This window comes from Tachypleus tridentatus, chromosome 10, assembly GCF_004210375.1.
Source record: "Tachypleus tridentatus isolate NWPU-2018 chromosome 10, ASM421037v1, whole genome shotgun sequence".
NCBI classification, from domain to species: Eukaryota; Metazoa; Arthropoda; class Merostomata; order Xiphosura; family Limulidae; genus Tachypleus; species Tachypleus tridentatus.
The window spans coordinates 131,204,198-131,230,965 of record NC_134834.1 but is presented as its reverse complement, the minus strand read 5'-3'; the positions used below and the strand labels follow the sequence as shown (position 1 = coordinate 131,230,965).

The 26,768-nt window shown below is 35.6% G+C and overlaps 1 protein-coding gene across 20 annotated transcripts in view; it reads left to right on the top strand.

Annotated features, from left to right (window-relative positions):
• Positions 1 to 1,260: 1,260 nt before the first annotated feature.
• Positions 1,261 to 26,768, top strand: part of LOC143230323 (uncharacterized) — a 120,227-nt gene continuing 94,719 nt past the window's right edge. For 2 of the 20 annotated variants that reach the window (XM_076463669.1, XM_076463670.1), the window contains exons 1-3: positions 1,471 to 1,765; positions 2,508 to 2,610; positions 26,336 to 26,432. In XM_076463669.1, the coding sequence (XP_076319784.1) occupies positions 26,351 to 26,432 (82 nt within the window). In that variant the 5' untranslated portion in view covers positions 1,471 to 1,765; positions 2,508 to 2,610; positions 26,336 to 26,350. Of the gene's footprint in view, positions 1,380 to 1,470; positions 1,791 to 1,914; positions 2,050 to 2,507; positions 2,990 to 23,690; positions 24,325 to 26,335; positions 26,433 to 26,768 lie in introns of those variants that run through there. The other 18 variants (XM_076463658.1, XM_076463654.1, XR_013016392.1 and 15 more) reach the window with 18 other exon arrangements.

Below are 26,768 nucleotides of genomic sequence, written 5' to 3'. Positions count from 1 at the left end.
ATACCAGCCGTTTTTTCACATATAATTATGAAAGCAAACAAAACTTAGGATGAATGATAAAAGGATAAACCAATACATTTTCTCTGAGGTAACAGTTCAGCAAACGAACAAAAGTATAGAATAATTACAAAGCTAACGTTTCCCTAGAAAGAATATTACAGTACATAAAAAGAAAACAATGTGATTCTCATAAAAGAAGATATTATTATATTAGATACCAAAGTTCTTCCGAAATATAAATTAACGGTATTTAAAAGTGACGCTTGAAGATTTTTTCGGCTTTAAAATATATTAATTTCCAAAAATCATTCTTCGTGAATGGCGATGTTTTCCTTATCTTAAGTTGACAATGAATTTAAGAAAATTTCAAAGTCGGATACAACACTATTTCTGCTCTTTCAAGATGCCCTCTATATTATTAATTTACACTCTCCAGTGAAAGAAAGCGGAAAGAACCCACATGCTATAAACTTATACACATAGTGAAGATGAGCTAGGATTGATATATTAGTTCTAATAGTGTTTCTTTTAGTTTGATTTTAAAGTGTGTTTCAATGTAACACATAGCAGAGTGTTTATTCTACAATTATTTTAAGTCCTAGAAGCAGATAATGGCTCATTCTTCAGATAACTCAGTGTGACTTCCACTCGATACTTTGTTTTGGTTAACTGTATCATAACTTCAGTTTGTTTTTTGATCAGATCCTGAAAATATAAAACAGCGGTGTCCAACAGTTTTTTTTTTATATAACCGCCAAAATTGTAGAGAATGTGTTAGCATTTTTGTCACTTGACTAGAAAACATTAACTTGTGTTTTTATAAATACAGAAGGGAAGAAAATACACAGAAATGTTTTAAACTATTTATTCATAAAATTTAAAATGTGATTGAAAGTCGGTGATAGGAGTAAAACACTAATTCGTCACAAGTCAATAGCCATTTCACTATACGTGGCGACTTTATTGAACGCCGTAGATATAAAATATACAATCAATAATAGTACACGATTGGGTATCCTGCTAGCATTCCTGCGAATTTTGGTTAAACTAGGGAAAATATAGTTTTAAACAAATAACGCTGAAGGTTTTCTGAAAATTACTATTGCTAATGTTTTTCAGTATGTTCGTAACCTGTTTTTAGTTAAACACAAAACTACACAATGTAGTAGCTATGCTGCTCTCACCAACGTTATCAAAATCTGTTTTTTATAGTATTATAAGTCCTTAGTCTTAAAGCTGAGACACTGGAGGGCGTACCTAAATATACTTTTATAGAGACTCATCCAAGCTGTATTTTGAGTTTAATTATGTTACACGGTGGTGCTACGTCTCATGTGATTAAGTGGATAGTTCCTCCACCAAATCAAGAATTGGGAAAGGTGCTAGTTTGTTTCGTCATAAGAGCATGTGAATAAAAAAAGAGGGGAATGTATTTTGAAACCTGCGTTATACCAACGACAGTGTGAAATATATTGACAGTTATTAATTATAAAATACATAGTAAATGTTCTAGTTGAGAAATGCACTGTGAATTTTTTTAAAGGTTTAATAGTTGCAAGTTTGTGAAATTAAAAAACGAATATGGGAGTATTTTGTTAACCGATAATTTTAACGATAGAAGGCGGGGTGGGAGGATATTTTATAATACGAAACAAGTGATAGTACTAGAAACCATACTTAAGTTTTACCGGGAAAGTATAGTCAAACCATATATTAGTGGAATCATGACATGTCGTTCATGTTGTCTGTTTTATATCAAGCGTAGGTGTGTTTTTGAAAAAGAATAAACGGTACAAATACTGAAATAGTAAAAGTAAAAAAAAAAAAAAAACACGTTAAATTACAATTACTTCTCGATGTTTAAGAACATTGCTATTGTAGTTAAGCTGTGAAATTTATGTAAAGTATGTGTAAATTAATTTGGAACTGATACTTAATTAAAAATACTAATATATGTAGCTGTATAGTGTTAAGAACATAGTTTTATCTATAGTGCTAGGTTGTATATAATTATAATGTACAAAGAAGAAAAAATATTTAAGAAAACTGGTAATGATGTCATTTAATTACAATTTTTTAAATTATTCTCTAACACTAGATCTCGAAATTAGAGTATCATTTCAGTGAGAGGTATTTTTAACTAATGATTTATATAAGTGATATAAACATGACTTGATGTTCTTCCTATACTTGTGATTAAAGAAAAGTGTAATTTCAAGTGTTGTGAATAATTATCCATTTGGAAATTTATGTTGACATTTGAAAATTTTAAAGGAGATTCAAACTATGCATATTAGTTGTGGTCAATTAATTTGATTCAAGATATAAAAACCTGTTGAATAATTTGAAAAATCAAAACGGAGAATGAAATCATATTTGAAGTCGTGTCTCAGTAGTTTCACAAGAAATAACTTATCACAATATGGGTTGTATAGTTGGTGCAATAAATAAATTTGTTGACAAGTATATATAGTCAATGCTAATGAATAGTTTATTGTCAATTTCAGAATTTACGTTGGAGCTTACTGCAAACGTCAAAACTGAATGATGGGGTCCACATACTCATTAGCTTTTAAAGTTTTTCCAGACTGTTCACACTCAAGATTGTCTGTGAGCTCATGACTTTGTTTCAACAAAGTACCTGTTAACAAATAAGTCACACAGAAACAGTTTGAGTGAATACAATACCATATCAGTGTTGCAGTTCATTTCATTTGCATACTCAGAGTTATAAAAAAAACAACACCTATTTGCTTCATCTTATAACCAGTAACTGATATAATTTAATGTGTATTTACAATCATGTAGTGTTTTATCTGTTGAACCTGTTGTGTTTTTATCTAGAAATTGATAATTCATAGCACAGTTACTGTTGCTAACTTTCAGATGTGTGTGCTTTTGATGTAATACATTTATACTGTTGTTTAAAACATGTACTTAGCAGTGGTATGCAATCAGTTTTGTAGAAAGTGTATTTGAATATTTAAAGGTATTTAGATATAAGTCCTAGGATAAGGTTTTGGTATTTTTTGTATATTTAATCTTATGAATTAAGCCTACTTTATTATTTTTTCAAAGTATATGAATTCAAATAATAGATTTCACAAAAAAATTATATACTTTTCATTCAGAAGTACAGTAGTAAAATATTACTCTAGTAATAACAAGCTTAATGTGGTAAATAATAATAATTTTCAAACAGTTGTTTTTTTTAGTTGTAAGACTAATACTTTGTTCTGAAGAAGTACATTTAGAAGTTTATTTGAATTAGTGCCTAGCCGTGTTTCTGGTCATTAATTCACTTGTTCATGCATATTGACATTTTTTCTTGGGCTGTTCTAGCATGAACACCTGAAAGGTGGGAAAGGAAAAAATATTATTTTGTGAAAATGATTTGAATAATACCAGTGATTATATGCACACATATATCTACACAACTGACATGTAAGGGAAGTGCTGAGCAAAATATTTATATTCTCTTTATATTTCTGTATATAAAAATGTAAATGTAAAAATATTAATTACCTTTGTATGATTTTTTCTGGTTTTTAATAGTTTTTCAACATAATCTGATACTTATTTGTAATAAACATTGTATTTGATGAAGTATAAGCTACATATAATTGCAATAAGATAGTTTGCCTGCAGTAGTAAATGAAATTATTTGTTTAAATATATAATGTTTTGGAATAATTTTATTTTTAAATTATCTATATCAAATGATGTTAAAATACACATCATGTGTGATGGAAAACTGAACAAAAGAATTACCAATAGGAAAAAAAATATAACTTGTAAATTATTTTTAAAAGTAAATATTGTGAATAATTAGAATGAAATAAAACAGTGATTGGGAGGTTGCAGTTGAGTGTATAACATACTAGACTTCCATAAGGGACCAAGGATTGAATCTTGATCATTACCAACATGAAAATAATCTTTAATACTTGACTGAAGATGATAGCAAAGTAGTAGCTGAAATTTAGGATAAAACTAGTTGGTAATTAATTATATGGTTTTATTGTAGAAAAGTAATTAATAATTAGACAAGTGATCTATAGGCTATTAACCATGATCACAACGATAACTAACTGATTTTGAGGGAAAAATTGGTAGAAATTAAGTTCTGTGTAGCTCCTAGGATAAAATATCTTTAATTTTAGTTCTACTTAGAAAATGTAGATATATAATTTTTATGTTTGTCTTATAAAGGTTGTAACAAGTATCAACTTATAAATAAATCTAGAAACAGAATTCTAAGTGTTAATATACCAAAAGTAGCAGAGAAGTCAGGCTTTTTTGGTTTATCTCATTTTGATGTTGGTTACCAATAACGATAATACATTTATAAATAAAATATTCATAAATTTTAAACATGAAATTTTGAATTTGTTTTTAAAATTTCTAGTAAATCCTGAATTTGAATAAGATTGTGAAATAAGTTTACATAAATTTATTAATTACAGATACTAAATAATGCATACATTATTGTGCCATTTGATATATTTTTTATTTACTTCAGTGTGGTATTACAATGTAATGATATTTTAAGTTGTTTGTTTAACTTTTTTGGTTATGTTAATAAAATAGCAGAAACAAATATTGGCATACTTGCTAACATTTGAAAAGTTTTTAGTGGGACACTAAAAATATTTAGGAGGAGATTGTGGTAATAACATTTTTGGTTTTTGATTACACATATATTTACATATCTATATTTAATACCAATGTACTAGTTTGAGTTAGTACACAAAAAGTGCTGCAATACTGCACTTCTGAAATTGGAACTTTTGGTAACTCTAAATTGGTGTTGTGTAGTTTGTTAGTGTTTTCCATAGATGCATGATTTTGTTGTTTAGTTTGATTGGTAATTTGTACTTAGCACATGGAATAAAGTTATTCTTCAAATTAAGCAATAATTGTTTGACATAGTAATTTTTTCAATGACTATTTGTTAGAATTATCTCGAGATTTCTGTTTGATAGTTTTTAATTCCTTGCTCTTAATTTTATGATATAGCATTGAATATATTTTAATCTTTTAGTACTTTTGGTGATAAGAAATCCACTCCCCTGACAATAAAACTTGGAGACTGCTTTCAAGAAAAATAAAAATTTATTACAAGTTTAGCATAACAGAGACACAACATTTTAACAGGGTTTTGTCATTATCAAGTACTGTTTTTGGTAATGGTCAAGTAGAATTATATTTGAAAGATTTATATATGATAACTCTGACAAAAGCTTAGAGTTGCGTAACCTAAAGTAATCAGTGATAATACAAAATTTTATAACAAAGAAGCTGCTGATGACAAAACCATGTTAAAACATTGTGCATTTTCTACACTGTTAAACTTGTAACAGAATTTTTTTTCTTATGAGCCATTCGAGCTATCTTTTTAAACTTCCTTTTAATTTTTATCTCCAGTTTGGTTGTCTTAACATCAAACTATTCTGCATAAAAATCATTTTGCATTTACTTTTCTTGCATATCCTTGATCATTTCATTTTGGTGATTTTTGTTGTTTTTTTTTCAAAAAAAAGTCCAGGAAACATGATATTTGATATTTTTGTACTTGTTGATCCTACCCATTAATAGAGAGTTGTCTAAAACAAAAAAATGTAAGCAAGAATATCATAAATAAGAAAAAATCACAAAATGAAAGATGCAGGAAGTGCTTACTGAACATCACATGAAAGTAATTTCTTGTCCATATAAAGGTATCTATCTTCGAAATACATTTACACTTAAAAAAGATTAACATTGTTAACAGTGCTTTTAACTTTTTTGTATATCACTGTTTGAGAATTGAAATACTACAAAGTAAACCTAATGTGTGTTACTGTTTGTGTGTATTTTTGTTATAAACAGTTTATTTTATAAACACAGCTTTCAAACATAAGATTGGGAATGTTTGAGTAATCTTCCATCTGGAACTTAAGGTAGTTTGTGTGATGAGGGAAAAAAGTTCAATGAAAGAGATCATTGTTGCTTTGTAAAATGCTGAAAACAATGATGTAATCTGAACTACGTTTTCATAATTATATATTTAAAAAATAGAATCATATTCCTCCCTGATGCCAGATGAATTGGATGTAATAAACATGATTTAGAACAATTAAAATTGTATCAAAAGGTGTTTGTTGCAGCAGATTCTAAAAGTTTATGAATTGCTAATAAAATGTGTAAAAAACTGTCACAAAAAAAAGACATTTTATGAGAATAGAATGTGTGTGTATTGTGGTGTTAACATTAACACAAGTATGAGTGTTTTAGCAAATGCTATAAATACATTTTAATGTATTTTGTATATGGTTTGTCATATGTAAACATGTATGTTGAGTCATTGAAAGCTTCAGTATATTCTTTTATTCACTTTTTGCTATTATTTATATCTAAGCATAACTCATTTCTGAACTGTAACATTTATATTGTATTTCCTAAATGGCCCCTTGGTGTGGCTTCCTGTACATGGTGAGTGGACCTCCCAAGGAAGGTTCTGTTCTTTCTGTTTACCTCCTCTAGGATCTAAACATCCACCCACATGTTTGCTGTATGTGGCAACCCGTGAAGGGGAGGAGAGGATCCTGGTGGTTGAGGGGTCCAACCCGAATACACCACATTGGCCTTGAATTCCTGTAGACGGGCTGCCTTGGGGTGGTCCCCTTTGGGTCAAACGGCTGGTCCACTTGGGTTAGGGTCAACTAAGTACCAGCGTTGGATGTACTCAACAGGTGTTGTGGACATTGTATCCGATGCTGGTGTTATAGTGCTCACAAAACCCTGGCGTTGCTGCAGTGTCCTTGTTTGACATTGTAGTGCATCCCCTTGTAGGGCTCCATGATGGGTGGGGTCAGTGGGCACCAAAATTTCCCTCTCTTTATTATGGATACTCCAATTAAAAATCTTAATAAAATTGTACCATCTGTTGTACCTTATTTTCGTATATTACATTCACTTTCAGACAAACCTGTAGGGCATATGTCTCCATTTTTCATTCAAAAGGGACTTGCTGGCTCTCCAAAGTCAGTAAAGAAGCTTTGATCTGGTGACATATTGGTGGAAACATTCACATCTTAACACAGTGAACTCTTGCATTCAAAAGCAATTTGGGATATACCTATTGAGGTGACACCTCATGCTACTTTGAAGTCATCACAAGGAGTCATTGCTGAGAGGGATTTGAAGAACATCCCAGAGTCGGAGGTTCTCGCTGGTTTTTCCACCCAAAGAGATTCTGCAGTGAGGCGTATCTCCACTCGCAAAGATGGAATTATGGTGCTGACCAATGTCCTCATTCTCACATTTACGTTACCACGTCTGACTGCCACCATCAATTGCAGAGAATGGCCATACATTACAAACTCTCTCCGATGTTTCCAGTGCCAACAGTTCGGTCACTCAAAGACTTTATGTCATGGTTTCTTGATGTGTGCTTGTTGGAGTGGCAAGGACCATGATGCCTACGAGTGTGAATGAGACTCTCATTGCATTAATTGAAATGGCTCTCACCCATCCTACTTTCATTCTTGCCCTAAATGGTTGGAAGAAAAAGGTGCAGCATTTGAAAATGATTCATAACATTATCTATCCTAAAGGCTTATCTCGAATGTATGCTACTGCATTTCATTCCACAACTACAGTGAGAGTGCAGAAAGATCTCTCTGTGTTTCCTCAAGAATTGTTCTCCAAACAAATGAAAAGTCTTTTGACCTCGATGGTTAAAATTGTTGATGAATAAACTTCAACACCTATCTCTGTTCCTTATATACTTTCCACCAAACCCCAAGATTTACATTCTTTAGTTCCAGGTACAGGCATTTCTTCGGATACATCTTCATCTCTCACACCAAGATGCTAAACAATCTTTTGTTCTCAATCTCTGGAATTCTTTCCAACAGCAAAGACCTGCTCAATCGACCCAGGGCATGATCCATGAAATTCGATAGATCTCCCTCAAATAAGGGCAGTAAGAAAAAAAAGACGTGGTTATAAACAGAAGAGCTTTCCACCCAATTTGCGTACATGTAAATAAAAATGGCTACCCTGATACAATGGAACTGTCGAGGTTGACGTTCTAATCTGGAAGACATCAAAACACTGATTGCTTCCTACCATCCTGTTTGTCTTACCTTACAAGAAATATTTCTGATACCTGTCGATACAGTCACCTTTTGGCGTTTTTTTTTTTTTATACAGAAATGACAGGCTGTGTTATGGACGTGTACATGGAGGGGTGGCACTGTTGGTTGATCAGCATGTGCCCAACCTGTCATTGCCACTCGACACACCCTTGGAGGCCATAGCCATCCGTGTTTCCTTGGGTCATACCATCACTGTTTGTTCTCTTTTCCTGTCACCTGGAGAGAGATATGATCAATGAGACCTTGATGCTTTCATTGAACTGTTGCCAAGATTCCTTCAAATCACAGTCCAATTGCTTTGACGAGCTGTCTCTGAAAGACCTAAGAGAGGATGGTTAATGCTTATCTTGTTTGGTTCCTTGAATCAAACAACCTCCACTTGCCCACCCAATATGGGTTCCGACAACAGTGCTTCACCATGGTCTACCTGACTTGACTTGAAACATCAATCAGAGAAGCCTTTCTCAAATTGCAACATTTTGTGTCAATATTTTTTAAGGTTTATGAGGTATGGCATTTTGCGAGACCTCCATATATGTGTGTTACGTGGCCATTTGCCCAATTTTATTAAACATTTTTAATGGACAGGAGATTCCGAGTTGTGTGGGTTCGACACTTCCCATTCTTTTCTACAGGAACTTGGAGTCCCTCAGGGATGTGTTCTGAGTGTCACAGTTTTCAGTATAAAAATTAATGCCATCACTCAACAACTCCCTCTCACTGTTGCAAATGGGCTCTATGTTGAAGGCTTTCACATCTCACATCAGTTGTCGAACATGAGGTATATTGAGAGGCAGCTACAAACTACCCCCAATCATTTACTGAAGTGGACCACACCAAACGGCTTTAACTTCTCTCTTTCTAAAACTGTTTGCATGCACTATTGCCACCAACAGGGTATTCACTCTGATCCTGAACCCCGTATCAGTGAAGTTGTACTGCCTGTGGTCCCTGAGACAAAGTTCTTGTGGCTTGTCTTTGACCGTAGGCTAACCTTTATACCACACATCAAGCAGCTACGGGTCAAATATACAAGAGCACTGAACATCCTCCATGTCCTCTCTTCTACCACTTGGGGAGTGGGTCGACGTTCTATGCTAAATATATATCATGCTCTTATTCGATCGAAACTCGACTATGTATCATTGGCCTATGGCTCTGCCAGAACCTCGGCCTTAAAGATGCTGGACCCCATTTGTCATCAAGGACTTCGGCTCTGCACTGGTTCTTTCTGCACTTCCCCATTTCAGAGCTTATACATAGAGTCTCAGGAACCTTCTTTTCACTTTCACCTTTTGCAGCTGTCTTTACTATATGTTTTGAAAATTTGTTCCTTACCAAAGCATCCCACTTTGGGTTGTTTTTTCCTTCCTCAATGGGCCTGGCTTTTTCATACCAGACGGTCTGCTATTGCTCCTTTTGGCCAACTTCAGGTGCCTGATGATAGTTTTTGTACTTACTTGTTAGTCTTCCTGGTGAGTTATGATTATTACAATTACGCTACAGAAAGTTCTTTACAGCTTGAATTACTGTAGTTTTTTTCTTGATGTTGTAGACTACATGTAAACATTGGTTTTATGTTTTTTATGTTTTTTTAAACTTTGTTTTGTTTTACTATAATTCCCTTTTATGAATTTTACTAAATTTACTTTTACCTTTTTATTTGATCTTTGGCACAGATAGCCTAGCAGCTTTGGGCCATAAAACACTAAATCAACCAACCAACCAACTTTCTTAAATGGTATTAATTGTAGTTTAAAATAATGGTTTTAAGGTGCTAATGCAGTTGCATGTTTTCACAGATGTGAGTTGTGAATTATATTTGTCGTAAGGCATTATGTTAAGCATATTATGGTTTTAGCACTACATTACTAATCTAGTCCATAATGAATTTTCAAGAATTAGAAGAGTGTATGATAATAGTATTTCAACCATGCTGATGATGGGGTTTATTCAATCCAGAGTTCTTCAAGCCAACTAAGATACACTGAATACAATAGTGACCAGAAGACTATTTATATAAGCCATGACAATTACAATTAATTTTATTATGCACCACCAATTTATTAAAGGCTTTCACACCATAACAGGATAACATGTATAGTACCTGTAGGTTTGGTTTATGCAAAATTTCTCACCATTGAACTTTACAATGCTGCTACAGGCAGGATATTAGTAAAGTGAAATATTGAAGAGGTGCAAATGCTGGAGCACATCAGTTTCAAAGATAATTACTAATAACATAGTGGATATCATTGGCAAGAAAAGATTAACATGCCTGTGTGAAGGAGTAAAAGCTTATGTAATGCTTTTCACCACATACAGAATTAAAGTACCCTGTAGATGTTATTCTTCTTGAGCATGAAAATGCTGTTTCCACTATCAGGTTATGTTGCTATGATTTTAATTGTCAGAACTTTTAATCTTTTCTTTTTCTCCCAGTCTTCTGTCTATCCCCTAAGATCCCTTGTGTCTTTGGTACCTAGAAGAAGCTGTGTTCCCTCAAAGCAATATGAGCAGCAAAATAGACCCTTGATCCCCAATATTGGATTTTATGCCATCATTATATGTTTTCAAAGAAGAGTAGGATTGATGGTTTAACATAGTTGCACCTGAACCATCTTCTTTTCATTATCATTTTAAAGTGAAAAGGTTTTTCACAATTTCATGTGGGTATTCTCTTCAAGAGTGTAGATGATCAAGGTGTATGTTTTGGATGCTTTTTTCCATATTGTGATTAATCTGGGTTGTTGTTGTTTCCTTCATTTCATTAAAAACAGTTGAATTTTTCAGTTCAAGCTCCTTCCTTTCCAGTTGGTTGTGGCTCTATGTATGTTTAATCAGTTCCTGAGAGCTTTTTCATTAGAATGCATTGTTTCAATCTGCAACTTCACTGCTACATGCAATTTTCTACTTTTTGCTTCATCTTAGAAGGCATCCTTTGATAAGACCTTCCTTATTCTTTGGGAATCATTATGTCTAGGTTAACTGATCATACTATTCAAGCTAGCATTGAACACTGCTCAGTATCTTATTCCCTTGGGAATCTTTCTTGACTTGTTTCCTAGGTGGGCTTTTCCTTTGTTTCTAGATAAAGAGCTTCTGATCACCAAAGCTATCATATCTTCTCCTCCTCTTCAATGAGGTGTTCTGCTTCTTCTGGGGACTTCAGTTTCTCTTGAGTTCTTTTTCTCTCCCTGACACATTTATTTACATTCTTCTTAGTGGACTGTAACAAATTAGTGGAATGCAACCAGAGATCTGTTGGCCCTTCTCATGTCTCTCTCTCTCCAACTCTATCTTCTGCTGCCATGGTGACTTGATTATTCTCATTTGACCCTGGACATCTCTCTTATCCGTACCTCATGAAGTCTTAAATCTATTCCACTATCTTCTCTCATCCTTGGACCTCTTGTATTGATTCATTCAGAGAATGCCACTTTGTTTCTTACATTAATTAACAGGGAAGAACTTGCTTTTAGGAATTCTGGTTTCTTTGTTTTGAGCTCCTCCATATCCAGTTCTCAGCCTGTTGTATCATGGAAGATTTGAATTTATTGGCTGATCAGCTGTCTCGCACAGCCTGGAACCTACCCACAAAGTGGTCTGTACATTTTATGGTGTTTTGGTAGATCTCTTTCCACTTTGAGGGTCCTCATATCAGTGCTTTTATGACTTCTTTAAACACCAAGCATTTACTCTATTGGTCACAAATCATTGATTTGTGTGGCCTTAATGATGGATATTCTTAGTTACAATTGGTACAACCTTTTCCTATATGTCTGTCTTCCTCTTTAACTTTTTATCGGGGTATTGTAGTTGCCCCTCGGAGTTATATGTTGGGTTCTCGTGTCAATATTTTCTCTATTCTCACTGTCTCTTCTCTGCTCCTTCTCTGTCTCCTGTCCTCCTGTTTCCTCTTTTCTCCCTTTCACCACTATTTCCATCTGTCTTCTCACTACTTGTCTTGAAAGTGACTATCCTATAGGCTCAGGGTCAGTAGGGCCTGTTTTGTTCAGTTTTTGGACCTTTGCCCTTTGTTTGTGATCTTTTTTCAGATACTTGGAATCCTGTCAGAGAGCCTTTGCTTTTTCCCCTTCTCCAATATCTTTTGTTCCTGCTCCTTTCCTTCCTCCAAGGAATCTTGTTTTGTGGCAGTGTTGGACCACATGGATAAAGATGTAATCAGATAAATTTCTTATCCCTTTCCTATATTTATTCCAGTCTTTTCATAGTTTTAAGGAATGTATCGACAATCATCTGGTCTTGGGTATTTTATATTTTGGTTTCTTGACCTCCCTGGATTTACCATGCAGACATTTCTCACCCTACAGTAGTTTTCAGTCCCAGGCCTTGGAATGACTGAGGTGAACCTATGTAATGCTTACTTTCTCATTTGGCTCCATCCCAGCAAGTCTCCTACTGCCATCCTCTTCTCTAAATTTGGGAGTTGGCATGTCTGGGTTGTTTAGCAAACCTGCAGCAGTCATATCTCACAAATATTTATTTTATCATTCATTTTATTGACTATTCATCCAAGGCTTGTCACTGGCCATTGTTGGCTATAGATCAGCACTCTGTAGTTCTCTTGAGTCTTCCCATTTTAATCATTTTGCTTTTTTTCATGTCATTTTTATACTCTTTCATTCATTTTGCTACCTTTATCCTGCAGTCCTTCCTGATTGGTACTTCAATGCTGCTTTCCATGCCCTTACCCTTCTTCTCTTTGAAACTTTAGTTTTACTTTCAAATAAACTTTAGTGTATACGACTAGTGCTTTGTGTATTATTTGCCATTGTTTTTATATTTTTTAGTATTCTACTTGTTCTTCATGAAATACTTGTGGCTTATGAATGGGACATTCACTCCCAGTTCCCTTTTTTTTTTTTTACCATTTCTCACTTTTCTTCTTGTTCTGATCTGGATCATTTTCTTCATCCTATCCATGCAGTTTGTTGTTATTTGGCTTGCATTGCCTCTATTCATAGTTCATGTTTCCATTTATTTATTCTATGGAATTACCTCATTTTCCTGAGATATTTCTCCCATTACTATGGTAACTCATCTTTCTTGCCTATGCTTCATTGAATGTAGATTCACATAAATTATTCGAGGTATCCCCTCATGAAATCTGACTCTCACTCTTCCCCTCGGTGTGGATTCCTGTACATGGTGAGAGGACCTCCCAGGGAAGGTTCTGTTCTATCTGGTTACCTTCTCTGGGATCTAAACATCCACCCACGTGTTTGCCGTGCGTGGCGACCCGTGAAGGGGAGGAGAGGATCTTGGTGGTTGAGGGGTCCAACCCTAACACACCACTTTGGCCTCGAATTCCTGTAGACGGGAGGCCTTTGGGTGGCCCCCCTTGGGTCAATCGGCTGGTCCACTTGGGCTAGAGTCAACCAAGTACCAGTGTTGGAAGTTCTCAACGGGTGTTGTGGTCATTGTGCCTGATGCTGGTGTTTGGGTATAGTGCTCACGAAACCCTGGTGTTGCTGCATTGTCCTTGCGTGACTTTGTAGTGCGTCCCCTTGTAGGGCTCCATGGTGGGTGGGGTCAGTGGGTACCGAAATTTTTTCTTTTTCCTATGGATCCTCTAAGAAATTTAAATAAAATTGTAAAAAACAGTCAATGGGTAGCGACCACGCCTTGAATACTCAGAACAGCAATCTTCAACATTAGTAACACACGTACCTCATTTTCTTATATTACATTCTCTTTCGGAAAAACCTTTAGGGCAAATGTCCCCTTTTTTCATTCAAAGGGGACTAGAGGGACTTGCTGGCTCTCCAAAGTCAGTAAAGAAACTTTGATCTGGTGACATATTGGTTGAAACATCCACATCCCAACACAGTGAACTCCTCTTGAATTCAAAGGCAATTGGGGATATACCTATTGAGATTACACACCATGCTACCTTGAATTCTTCATGAGGAGTTATTGTTGAAAGGGATTTGAAGAATGTTCTCGAGTCAGAGATTCTCGCTGGTCTCTCCACTCAAGGAGTTTCTGCAGTGAGGCGCATCTCCACTCGCAAAGATGGAGTTACACTGCCAACAAATACCCTCGTTTTAACATTTACTTCACCACGTGCACCTGCCACCATCAAGGCAGGTTATCTCATTTGCAGGGTTCGGCCATACATACCAAACCCTCTTCGATGTTTCCAATGTCAGAGATTCGGCCACTCAAAGACATCTTGTCCTGGTTCCCTGACATGTGCTCGTTGTGGAGGCAAGGACCACGATGCCTATGACTGTGACATGAACCCACATTGCGTAAACTGCAATGGTTCTCACCCCTTTTACTTTCATTCTTGCCCAAAATGGTTGGAGGAAAAAGAGGTGCAGCGTTTGAAAACGACACATAACATTAGTTATCCTGAGGCTTGGAAATTGCTGTCCACAACTCCATCTCGGACATGTGCTGCTGCACTTCATTCCACAACTATAGTGGGAGTGCAGACAGATCTCTCTGTGCCTCCAAGAGAATTGTTTTCAAAACAAATGAAAAGCCTTTTGACCTCCATGGTTAAAAAGGTTGATGAATCGACTTCCACACCCATCTCTGTTCCTCCCATACCTTCCAACAAACCTCAAGATCCACGTCCTTCAGTTTCAAATACAGGCATTTCTTCTGATACATCTTTTTCTTCCACCACAAGAGACAAAACAATTATTCGTTCGCGTCCTCATTCACTGGATTCCCCTTCCAATAACAAAAACCTGCCCACCCGACCCAGAGCAGGATCCATGGAGGTTGATAGACCTCCTCCGACTAAAGACAGTAAAGAAAAAAGACGTGGTCGTAAACCGAAGGGTTCTCCAGCCACTTCATCTACCCGTTCTTAAAAATGGCCACCTTGATACAATGGAACTGTCGAGGTTTACGTTCTAATCTGGATGATATCAAAACGCTGATTGCTTCCTACCATCCTGTTTGTCTTTCTTTACAAGAAACACCTCAAAACTGCTGACACTGTCTCCATTTGGCAGTTTTCTCTGTACAGAAATGACAGGTTGTGTGATGGTCGAGTACATGGAGGGGTGGCACTGTTGGTTGATCAACACGTGCCCACCCTGTCTTTGTCACTCAACACACCCTTGGAGGCTGTAGCCATCCGTGTTTCCTTGGGTTATACCATCACTGTTTGTTCTCTGTACCTGTCCCCTGGAGAGACATATGATCAATCAGATCTTGATGCTTTCGTTGAACAATTGCCATCTCATTTTCTAATCCTAGGGGATTTTAATGGACATCATCCCCTCTGGGAAGTGCTATTAGTGATGGGAGGGACTGATCTGTAGAGCGGATGCTCTCTGATCACAATCTTTCTCTTTTCAATACTGGTTCTTCCACTTACTTTCATGCACCTAGTCAGTCCTTTACTGCTATTGATCTCTCAGTTTGCTCCCCTTCATTATTCTCCCATTTTCATGGAGGGTTGACAGTAATCAACTAGGCAGTGATCATTTTCCGATCCTTTTGAGAGAGACTGGCCGTGGTCGATGCCACCCTACCCGCGTGCCCCGGTGGTAGCTGGATCAGGCAGACTGGTCCACTTTCACTGCTCTCGCAGAACTTGATCCTGCCATTGTAAATCAGCCATCAATAGACGACTGTGTAGCAGCGGTAACTGACTGTATTACACATGCAGCTGCTCAGTGTATTCCTAAAACCTCGACATGTTTTTCACGATATTCTCGTCCGTGGTGGAATCCTGCTTGCCACTTAGCACGGGAGGCTCAAAAGCGGGCCTGGGATACTTTTCGTAGATATCCCACACTTTCAAACCGGGTTGCTTTCCAACGGGCCCGTGCACATGCTAGGTGGGTAAGACATCAAAGCCAGAAGGAATCTTGGATTAAGTTCACAACCAGCATATCTTCTACCACCAGTTTCAAGATCATATGGGACAGGATTCGAAAGGTTAATGGGCACTACAATTCTGTGCCCCTCTCGATCTTACTCTCTGATGGTCAGGAGGTGACTGATGTTCGGAACATCGCTAACACTCTAGGTGAAAGCTTTTGCCGGGTATTTAGCACTTCTGCTTGTTCCTCCACCTTCCTGGCCATCAAGACTCGGGCAGAGCGATCACCTCTTTCCTTTCGAACTGACTGTTTCTTTGACTATAATTGTCCCTTTACCCTGGTGGAACTAAAAAATGGCCCTTCATCGGTCTGCCAGTACGTCTGTTGGACCTGATGATATTCATTAGGACATGCTGCACCATCTATCTTCTGCTTCTCTTGATGTCCTTCTGATTGTTTTCAATCGGATCTGGCAGGAGAATGTTTTTCCTGATGCCTGGCACCAGGCTATTATTTTAGCTTTCTTTAAGCCAGGGAAAGATCCCAAGATTCCTTCAAACTACCGTCCAATTGCTTTGACGAGCTCTCTCTGTAAGACATTAGAAAGGATGGTTAATGCTCGTTTTGTTTGGTTCCTTGAATCGAACAACCTCCTCTCGCCCACCCAGTGTGGGTTCCGTCGACAGCACTCCACCACAGACCACCTAATTCGTCTTGAAACATCTATCAGAGGAGCCTTTCTCAACCGCCAACATCTTGTATCAATATTCTTTGACGTAGAGAAGGCTTACGACACAACATGGAGGTATGGCATTTTGCGAGACCTCCATACATATGGGTTACATGGCCATCTACCCATGTTTATGAAAAAAATTTTAATGGACAGGAGATTCAAAGTTTGTGTGGGTTCGACACTTTCCCGTTCTTTTGTACAGGAACTTGGAGTCCCTCAAGGCTGTGTATTGAGTGTTACACTCTTCAGTATAAAGATAAATGCCATTGCTGAACAACTCCCTCTCACTGAATGGGCTGTATGTCGACGACTTTCACATCTCATGTCAGTCATCCAACATGAGATATATTGAGCTGCAACTACAAACCGCCCTCAGTTGTGTACAGAAGTGGACTCTGGCGAACGGTTTTAATTTCTCTCTCTCCAAAACTGTATGCATGCACTTTTGTCGTCGACGGGGTATTCACCCTGATCCTGAACTTCATATCGGTGAAGTTTTGCTGCCAGTGGTCCCGGAGACCAAGTTCTTGGGGCTTATCATTGATCGTAAACTGACCTTATACCACACTTAAAGCAGCTTCGGGTCAAATGCACAAGAGCACTGAACATCCTCCATGTTCTCTCTTCTACCAGTTGGGGGGCAGATCGCTGTTCAATGTTAAAGGTATATCGTGCTCTTATTAGATCGAAACTCAATTATGGATCAATGGTATATGGCTCTGCCAGACCCTTGGCCTTAAAGATGCTGGACCCCATTCATCACCAAGGACTTCGACTCTGCTCTGGGGCTTTCCGTACCTCTCCAGTTCAAAGTATATACATTGAATCTCATGAACCTTTTCTACACCTTTGCCGTTTGCAACTATCTTTACAATATACTTCGAAACTTCATTCTTCACCAAAGCATCCCACCTGGAAATGTGTTTTCCTTCCTCGGTGGGCAGTACTTTTTCAGAACAGACGATCTGTCATTGCTCCGCTTGGCCTTCGTGATCCGGGTGCAATTGGATGAATTGGGTCTGTCCTTGGATAACATTGCAGATTCCACAGGTTGGCCCATCCCACCATGGCTTATTACAGCCCCAAATGTGACCTTTCTTTCAGTCACCTAAAAAGGCAGATACTCCAGATTGGAAGTACCGTCTTTTATTCAATGAATATCTTTCAAACAATCATTCAGTTTCCATTTATACAGATGGTTCCAAATCAGGTAATTCAGTGGGCTCTGCTATGGTTTGCTATGGGTCAGTAGTTGTGCGCAGAATCCCTTCTACAGCTTCTGTGTTCACTGCTGAACTGCATGCCATATCTCTTGCCCTGGATCATATTGCAGCTGAGCAGTACTCCAACTGCACTATTTATACTTATTCGCTTAGTTCTATACTTGCCTTGGAATCGCTACATGTTAGCTCACATCCTATTCTCGCTGATATTCGAAACCGACTGGCCCATTTCTCATTAGCAGCTACTTCAATCCAGTTTTTCTGGATACCAGACCATGTTGGTATTCGCGGGAACGAGCTTGCAGACATGGCAGCTAAATATGTCTGCTTCAGCACCATCACTCCTATGCCTATTGTGTACATGGACTATGGTGTTGTCTTCAAGGCTCGACTCCGTGCCAGCTGGCAGTCCACTTGGAGTGAGCAACGTGACAGCAAACTTTTTCAAATCAAACCCAAAATTAGACTTTGGCCATCTAGCTTCCGTAAAGTTCGGAAGGAGGATGTTGTTCTCACTAGGCTAAGCATTGGTCACAGTTTTTTAACTCATCATTTTCTTTTATCTGGAACTGATGCACCAATGTGTAATTTGTGTAACACTCAAATCACTATCAGCCACGTTTTACTTTCTTGCCATTGTTACAATTCTCAAAGACGGCAATATTTTAAACATATTTTTTCCCAAGGTCAGTCTGTAACATTGGACAGAGTTATTGGTGATGGTGACTCTGTCCACCTTGATAATGTTTTTAATTTTTTAATGGCCATTAATCTTTTTAATCTCATTTAAGTGTTGCATATTTATTCATTACACCTTTTTAATTGTGGTTCCTTTTTTACAGTTTTAATCTCTCTCCTTCAATTTGACATTGGACAATGGCCAGAACATTTAATAACTTGACACCAGGACTGGAAAGACCAACTTCAGGTGACTGACGGTGGTTTTTTATACTTACCTGTTAGTCTTCCTGGCGGGTTATGATCATTACCATTCTGCTACAGGTAGTTCTTTACAACTTTGTTGACTGGATGTCAACATTGGTTTTTACGCCATTTTCTGTTTTAATTGCCGTTTTGCTTTTATCTTTAATTACTTTTACAAATTTTACTCCATTTACTTGACTTTTATCTTTTTACTGGACATTTGGCTACTCATTATTACAATTTTGCTATGTATCTTTTAAAACTTCTGTTCTTTTACATTTTGATACTGGTTGCTATGACACATAACCCGGAACGAGGACTGGAAAGACCAACTTCAGGTGACTGACTGTGGTTCTTGAACTTACCTGTTAGTCTTCCTGGCGGGTTATGATCATTACCTTTTTGCTAGAGTAAATACCTTACAACTTCTTATGCTCTGCCTTCTATCTTAACATTGTAGACTAGGTGTCAACATTGGTTTTATACTTTTTTGTTTTACCTTCATTTCTATTTATGTCTATTACTACATTTATTTTATTATTATTTTTTTTTACATTTTTACCGAATGTCTGGCGCAGATAGCCTCGCTGCTTTGTGCCATAAAACACTAAATCAATCAATCAATCAATCAATTGTAGTTGCAGTACTTCCTTTCTGGGGTCTTCTGATTGCCTCTGTTGACCAGGTCAGCTATAGTTTATACTCCTATGCATTTATAAAATCCAGAAGCATCTATGTTTTCCACCTTGAAGGTTCTAAATCAGTCTTGGATGTTTATCTTTTACCATAATGTACCAGACCTTCATATTCAAATATGGCTTTTGTGTGGTTTCTTGCAAGGCAGGCACATTTTTCTTTCAGTTGGTGTAGTTCCATAGGCGTGAGACCAAGTGAATGTACCTGAGATCTTAAGTGATATAATGATACCTTTTATCATCATATATTGGGATGAGTAGGTCAAGAATGAGAAACATTAAATGCCTTTTCTAATAAAAAAAAAATTACCAAATTAATATCCAAAACTAATTGACATGAACATTATTGTTATTCCTTTTTTCATTATAAGTTCTTTTGGATATATAAAGTTTGGTGTAACGTTTTGGTTATTTATAACAGTTAAATTGTCTACGTAACAAAATATATATGTATACATAAAACTTGGGATGAGTTTTGTAAATGAGTTTTTGTAAAAAAACAGGCTGACAATATTTAATGAGAAGTTAGATCCCTTTGGAATACTTGCTGTTTATCAAAAGTAGTATAAATATTATAAACACAGAAGTGAAGAATATTTTTTACATTGAGTTTTAGTAAATTTAAATTTTGAAACATGTATTTTGTATCTATAAAATTATCAAATTGTTCATTAAATTTTTCAGATCTATTTTAGTATATAATGTTAAAAAATCATAAGTGGAAACAGAACTGACCTTAACTGAAGTATTTAAGTACTTAAACATTCCAGAACTGGAATGTTGTTTTTAATAATTCACAAATGGTTATCTGGATTATTTAAACATAGTGTTTTAATTTTTATTTCAAATGCAACATACAGAATATTATTAAGTACAATCCAAACTTGATAGGAATTTTATGAAATTTTGAAATTGCATAGAAAAATGGCATTTGAAAATAATAATACTCTATATGTGTAATCCACATTTCTGTGGCTTTCTTTACATTAATATTATTATTTTTCTTTAAAGCACTTTTGGTAAATGTACATGTATTGTTAATTTCTTTAAGATTTTTGGATACACTTTTTTCCATATAAAGTCAAAGTACCAACATGCTTTATTAATAGGAGTAATAATAAATTGTTTTTGAAGTTTATTTCATTTTTGAAAATATTATGAGAAATATCTGTTTTGTACTGAGATAGGTTTAAGTTTCTTGGATGATTTTTTTTATAGAATTAATTAAGTGTAATTTCCATTCAAAAAGAAACATAGAGGATACTATGTTTTTCATTTCTTACACTGTATTTATCAATATTTTTTTCTGTGTCTTTTAGTATTTCACTTTTTAGTCTTATTTACTTATTTTGATAATGTATTATGAATTTTTTGGAAAAAGAGTATTTTTAGTGTTCTTTTTATTTAAAATTTGTTCCATTTTTCAATATTAATTGTGATTCTTTGTCTTTTGATAACTTAAATTACCTGAAACTGTATAATTATGGAATGGGTTCTTAAATTTATTGTTACAATCACAAGGAAATTTATCAAATTGTTATTGATTAAATTCTTCAATGAATCTTTTTTTTATTGAAAATAAGAGGCCCTATAGGCTTAATTTTATATATATAATAACTGTGAGATGAACTGATTTAATAAGAAAAATGTTTTTTTGAACATATGAATAAAGAAAGGTAGAGAAAATTATATATTTAAAAACAGCTGGTATGGGTAGAGAAGGCACTAGCAGAGGAGAGAACAATGTTGATTTTTTCTCTACAAGTGGGTTTCCTCATCATCAGGGATTAACAAATGGCTTAAGCATGGGCAATCCAGTATCACCAGTTCTAGCCAATATTTGTACGACACAAGATGAAATACAAGCAATTAACACAACATTAAATTCACTACTATATTGATAGAGATATGTGGACGATACGATTGTGGGATTCACATCCACAGAACACAACTTAATTTTTTCAATCAAATTAACTCTATACATCCCAACATTAACTTCACATGTGAACAGGAAGAATGCAATCAAATATCATTTCTTAACCTCAAAATTACAAGAACCGACACACAATTCAAAACAGAAATCCACCAAAAAATCACCCATACTGGACTATACATTCCTTGGGACTCAGCACATGAAACAAAACAAAAACTCAACATACTAAGAAACCAAATAAACACGGCCATAAAACTATGCTCACCATTTAAAATTAATGATGAATTAGACAAAATAAAACCATACTTCACCAACATCAATAAGTTTCTTCCATAAACTGTAGAAAACATTATATGCATACACCTAGACAAAAAGCAAAATCAACTAACAAAAGTAAATATACCCGACGATTTAAAAAATCATGAAACCATATACGGTTGCATACCATATATTTCTAACATCAGCAGATAAATAACCAACATTTGGCAAAAACTAGCAACAGAATATGACATTCCAGTTAATACCAAATTTATTCAAAAATCAGGCACAAAACTGAGATCTATACTATGTAAAAACTACACTGACAAACACAACACCAACATTATTTTTAAAATACAATATAATAACTGCCACAACTTCTATATTGGAGAAACAAGTAGAGAAATGGAAATGAAATTCAAAGAACACAAAAAGTCACCTTCAAACGTTTTTGAACACTGAAATCAAATGAACACAACATAACCATAGAAAACACCCAAATACTAAATAAAGAAAGAAACATAAACTAATGCAAAATTAAAGAAGCCTTGTACAACAACTCAAGCCCAAAATAAACCAATACAAAGGAACACCTTTATACCTATATTAATAAATATATTCAACATCTAAGCATGCCCTCTACATTCCTACACTCAATTACACAATTGCCTTCAAACATTTGGTAAACTATTGGTCAGTAAACCCTTTCTTCCTATGTGAACCTGCCAGTGCCCGAAGAAGGTCGAATCATTGTTTGCTCCTCTGCTAGTGCCTTCTCTACCCATACCAGCTGTTTTTAAATATATAATTTTCTCCACAAGTTGGTTTTCTCATCATCATGGAAAAAAGGTAAAGCTAATCCATCATAAATCTTGTGTTTAAAATCTGTACAGTTATGCCAGAAAGTGTTTGTACCCCTACATCATGAGTAGTTTTTTCCTCATAACTTAAAGTATCATGATTAGGATAATGAAAGTATAGTATATTATAAACATTATACGAGGTCTGTTCAAAAAATACGTGGACTGTCTGAATTGTGCAGCTCCAGTTGGTTCCAGGGGAATCCGCTTGGTGTCGCTAGGTTCGCACAGATCAGCTGATTACGACGCCATTTCCCGATTGCAGATATCTTCATTTGTGTATTAGCTACGCAGTTTTAAGTGAAGTGCGATTTTTTCGTTTGGCGGATTTCACAATGAATGACCTGAAGGAGCAACGACTTGCTGTGAAATTTTGTGTTAAACTTGGAAAATCTGCGACTGAAACTTTTGCTATGCTTAACACGGCTTACGGTGATGTTGCTATGAAGTGTACGGCATGTTTCAAGTGGCATGAACGTTTTAAGGAAGGTCGACAGTCCATTGAAGATCATGAGCGTCCTGGACGTCCTTCCACGTCAACTGACGACCCACACGTCGACAAAATCAACACCTGGTGCGGGCAAGTTGACGTCTGACTGTCAGGGAGCTTGCTGAAGAGTGTGGGATGTCATTTGGATCTTGTTACAAGATTTTGACCGAAAAATTGAAGATGAATTGCTGCGAAATTTGTGCCTCAGAACTCGTGAGTTTTTGGTCAAACACTCGATCACTGTTCTTCCCCACCCCCCTACTCACCTGACCTTGCTCCTTGCGATGTTTTCTTGTTCCCCAAACTCAAAAGACCCTTGAAAGGAAGAAGATTTGAGACTATTCCCGAGATTAAGGCAAATGCGACGAAGGAGCTGGAGGACATTACAAAAGAAGCGTACCAGGACTGTTTCAACAAGTGGAACCACCGTTGGGATAAGTGTGTGTGCATTGGGGAGGAGAGTACTTTGAAGGGGTCCCAGACCTGTAACTTCTAAATAAAGTACATTTTGTTTTATGACGTCATTCCGCGTATTTTTTGAACAGCCGTCGTACTAACACACATCTACATAAATTTTTATGTAAATTGAACGACAAATAAACTGTTTATAAACAAATAACCAAACATAGGAGGGGGAGAAAGTGTTTTTGCGTCGACTTTAATGGTCAGTTGTGTAGCCTTTCAGGTGAATTACTTGGCACATTCTCTCCTCATAGCCCTCCATGATCATTTGACAGTACTTGTCTGGTATTTTCTTCCATTCTTCTTCACAGAAGGCCTCCAACTCTTGCAAGTATTTCAGATGATGCTGATGATCTCCAGTCTTCAATTCATGCCAAATGTTTAAAATTAGGTTGAGATCGGGTGACTGTGATGGCCACTCCAGAATGCTTAAATGGTTTCTCTGCAACTAGGAGTGCACGTATTTCGATGTGTGCTTAGGGTCATTGTTGTGCTGGAAGATCCAACGACATCCAAGCCGCAAGTTCCGAGCATCATTCTTGATATAAGTACCTAATATATCAACATACTTTTCTTTTTTCATGATTCCGTTGATGTGGTGAAGGCTGCCTACACCAGAAGAGCTGAAGGAACCCCATAGCATGATCGAGCCACCTCCGTCTTTAACTGTAGGGACGGTGTTCTTTGGAAGATTTCGTTCCCCCTTCTTACAGAAAATATTGCAAACATCATTGTGGCTGAAAAGTTCGATTTTAGTCTCGTCTGACCAAATAATACTCTTCCAATAGGTAAAGAGTTTATCTACATGCTTTCTTGCATACCTCAATCGTGCTTCTAAATGAACAGGCTTTAAATATGGAATTCTACGAGGACGGCATGCTCTTGAACCCAGAAGAGCGTAACATGTTCGTAACTTTAGATGTGCTTGCTTCAAGCCCAGTTTCCCGTACCAGTTTCTGTATGTCATTACATGTTAAACTTGGGTTCCTATTAACTGCTGTGAGAACTTTCTTCTTGGTTCTATCCAGAATTTTGTTGGGGCGTCCGGAACGAGGGAGGTTAGCAGTTGATCCTGTAAGCTTAAACTTGGCAATTATGCTTTGAACAGTAGATTTTGGCACATTAAGTTGTGTAGCAATACTGGAAAAAAACACACGAGACTTTTATTTTACAATAATTCAGTTTTTTAAATTACTGGACAGTTGTTTCCTGTTTGCCATGATGACCAAGCAGATAATGACGGAGACGGCGCTAAATTGCCAGAAGTACATTTTTTGCTGGTTAAATTCCAATAATTATGAATCCAGTTTCTAGTTCTGGAATGGTATAATGTAGTTTATTCGCCAAACTTAACAAAATTTTTATGGGAATATCAGTTATTTCACACATTCTGAAATGTACAAACATATTCTGCTCCTCCTATTTTTGATTATTTGTTTATGAACAGTTTATCTGTCATTTAATGTACATAAAAATTTATGTAGATGTGTATTAGTATAATATTTATAATATACTATACATCTGTTAGCCTAATTATGATACATTTTAAGTTATGAGCAGAAAACTACTCGGGACGCAGGGGTATGAATACTTTGTCGTAACTATATATGGTTTATTCGTTTTCCTTTGTTAAAGGATATTTTTAGGTATTTGGTTCCATTTTAATCTAAATTTAATTAAATCTTTGATGTGCGTATGTTAAGATCTATGGAACTTAATGTACATCTTGACAACTACCTAAGTTTTGTATTTTAATTCAAAAATTTGTTTAAATGTAAATCTTATCAAGTTTGTGTCTGTCTATAGCAGAACAGATGTTCAAATTGTTATGGAAGTGTAGAATCTGTAGGCAATTCTGTATGATTACTAGAAAGGTAACTTAGGTGGTAAAGGGTATTTTTACAATCTTTAGAAGCCTAGATAAACAGTTTTTTTTTCAGGTTAAGTTATTTCTTAATTAAGTGTTTGGTTTGTAGAATATTGTTGTATATTGAAAGAAGTTGTGTGTGGTAAGCATGTTCTTTATTGTTAGTTAGATTAAATTGAAAACAGAAAGTTTATTTACATTTTATGTACATATATAAATTGAGAAACTTGTGAGAGATGTCAAAAAATTGACTTGGTTTTTAATGTTTTTGTTTCATATCTTGAGCTTAGCATATCTCATTATTTATTATTTTTGACAGTAGTTCAACATTGTAGGTTCCTTGAATTGTTTGTGCATTTAAATATTTTTTGTACCTATTGTTCATAAAATTCTAAGCCACACACAACATGCTGTAACACCAAATGATTTAGACAAATTATGTCATTGAATATCATGATTCCATATTCTTTAGAGTTGATGAAATTCAATGAAAATTTAATTTTCTTAAGTATTATAATGGGCTGATTGTGGATAAGTGGTTAGCTTGGTAGACTGTGAACTGGAAGGTTTGTGGGTCACATTTATTACTGCACAATTGAGTTTTACCTTTAAGGCCATTATTGGAGTAATGATCAAATCACAAGAGATTGAAATCATACAATTCTATTTTTTCTCTTCCTTCACAAATTTCTTCAACCATTTTCATGACTGCAAAGGTCAGTCTTGTTATATCTGTGTGTGAATGTGATCCATGGATTTTTTTTTTGTTGTAATTATGAGAAAAGATATGATATCAGCAATGAAATGGTTTGTAAAAAGAAAGGTAAATAAAAAGTGAAATAGTTACATTTTTGATTGAGATATAAGTTATATCTCTCTACATATCTACTGAATTAATGTAATTTTTTATATACTACTTTTTGTTCTTCCAGTACTGATTTACCTTAATGACTACAAATTCTGACTTCAATATGACAGTTGATTTCTCTCAAAGAGTATCTTTACAGCCACTCAAGATCTCTCTTACAGGTTAGATATTTATGTATTTTATATAATGTAGTTGTTTTTACACATTTGCTTTGGTTAGTAGAACTGGAAAATTAAACAAATTATATATGCTAATTTTATATATATGAAAAACAAAAAAGAATATTTGAAATTCAATAAGTCAGTATTGATTGCCAAGATAATTGATCACTCACCTGACTTTCACCTTGATACATGATTTTAATATCAGACTTTCACAGCTGGTTTTCAAGGTTAGTTGGGAGGAGGGGAAAGTGTTTTATTCAGTCACAATATGAAAGGAATTTTAGAATTTAATCTTATTGCTTAAAAGCTAAAACTTGTTTGTAAAAGAGCACC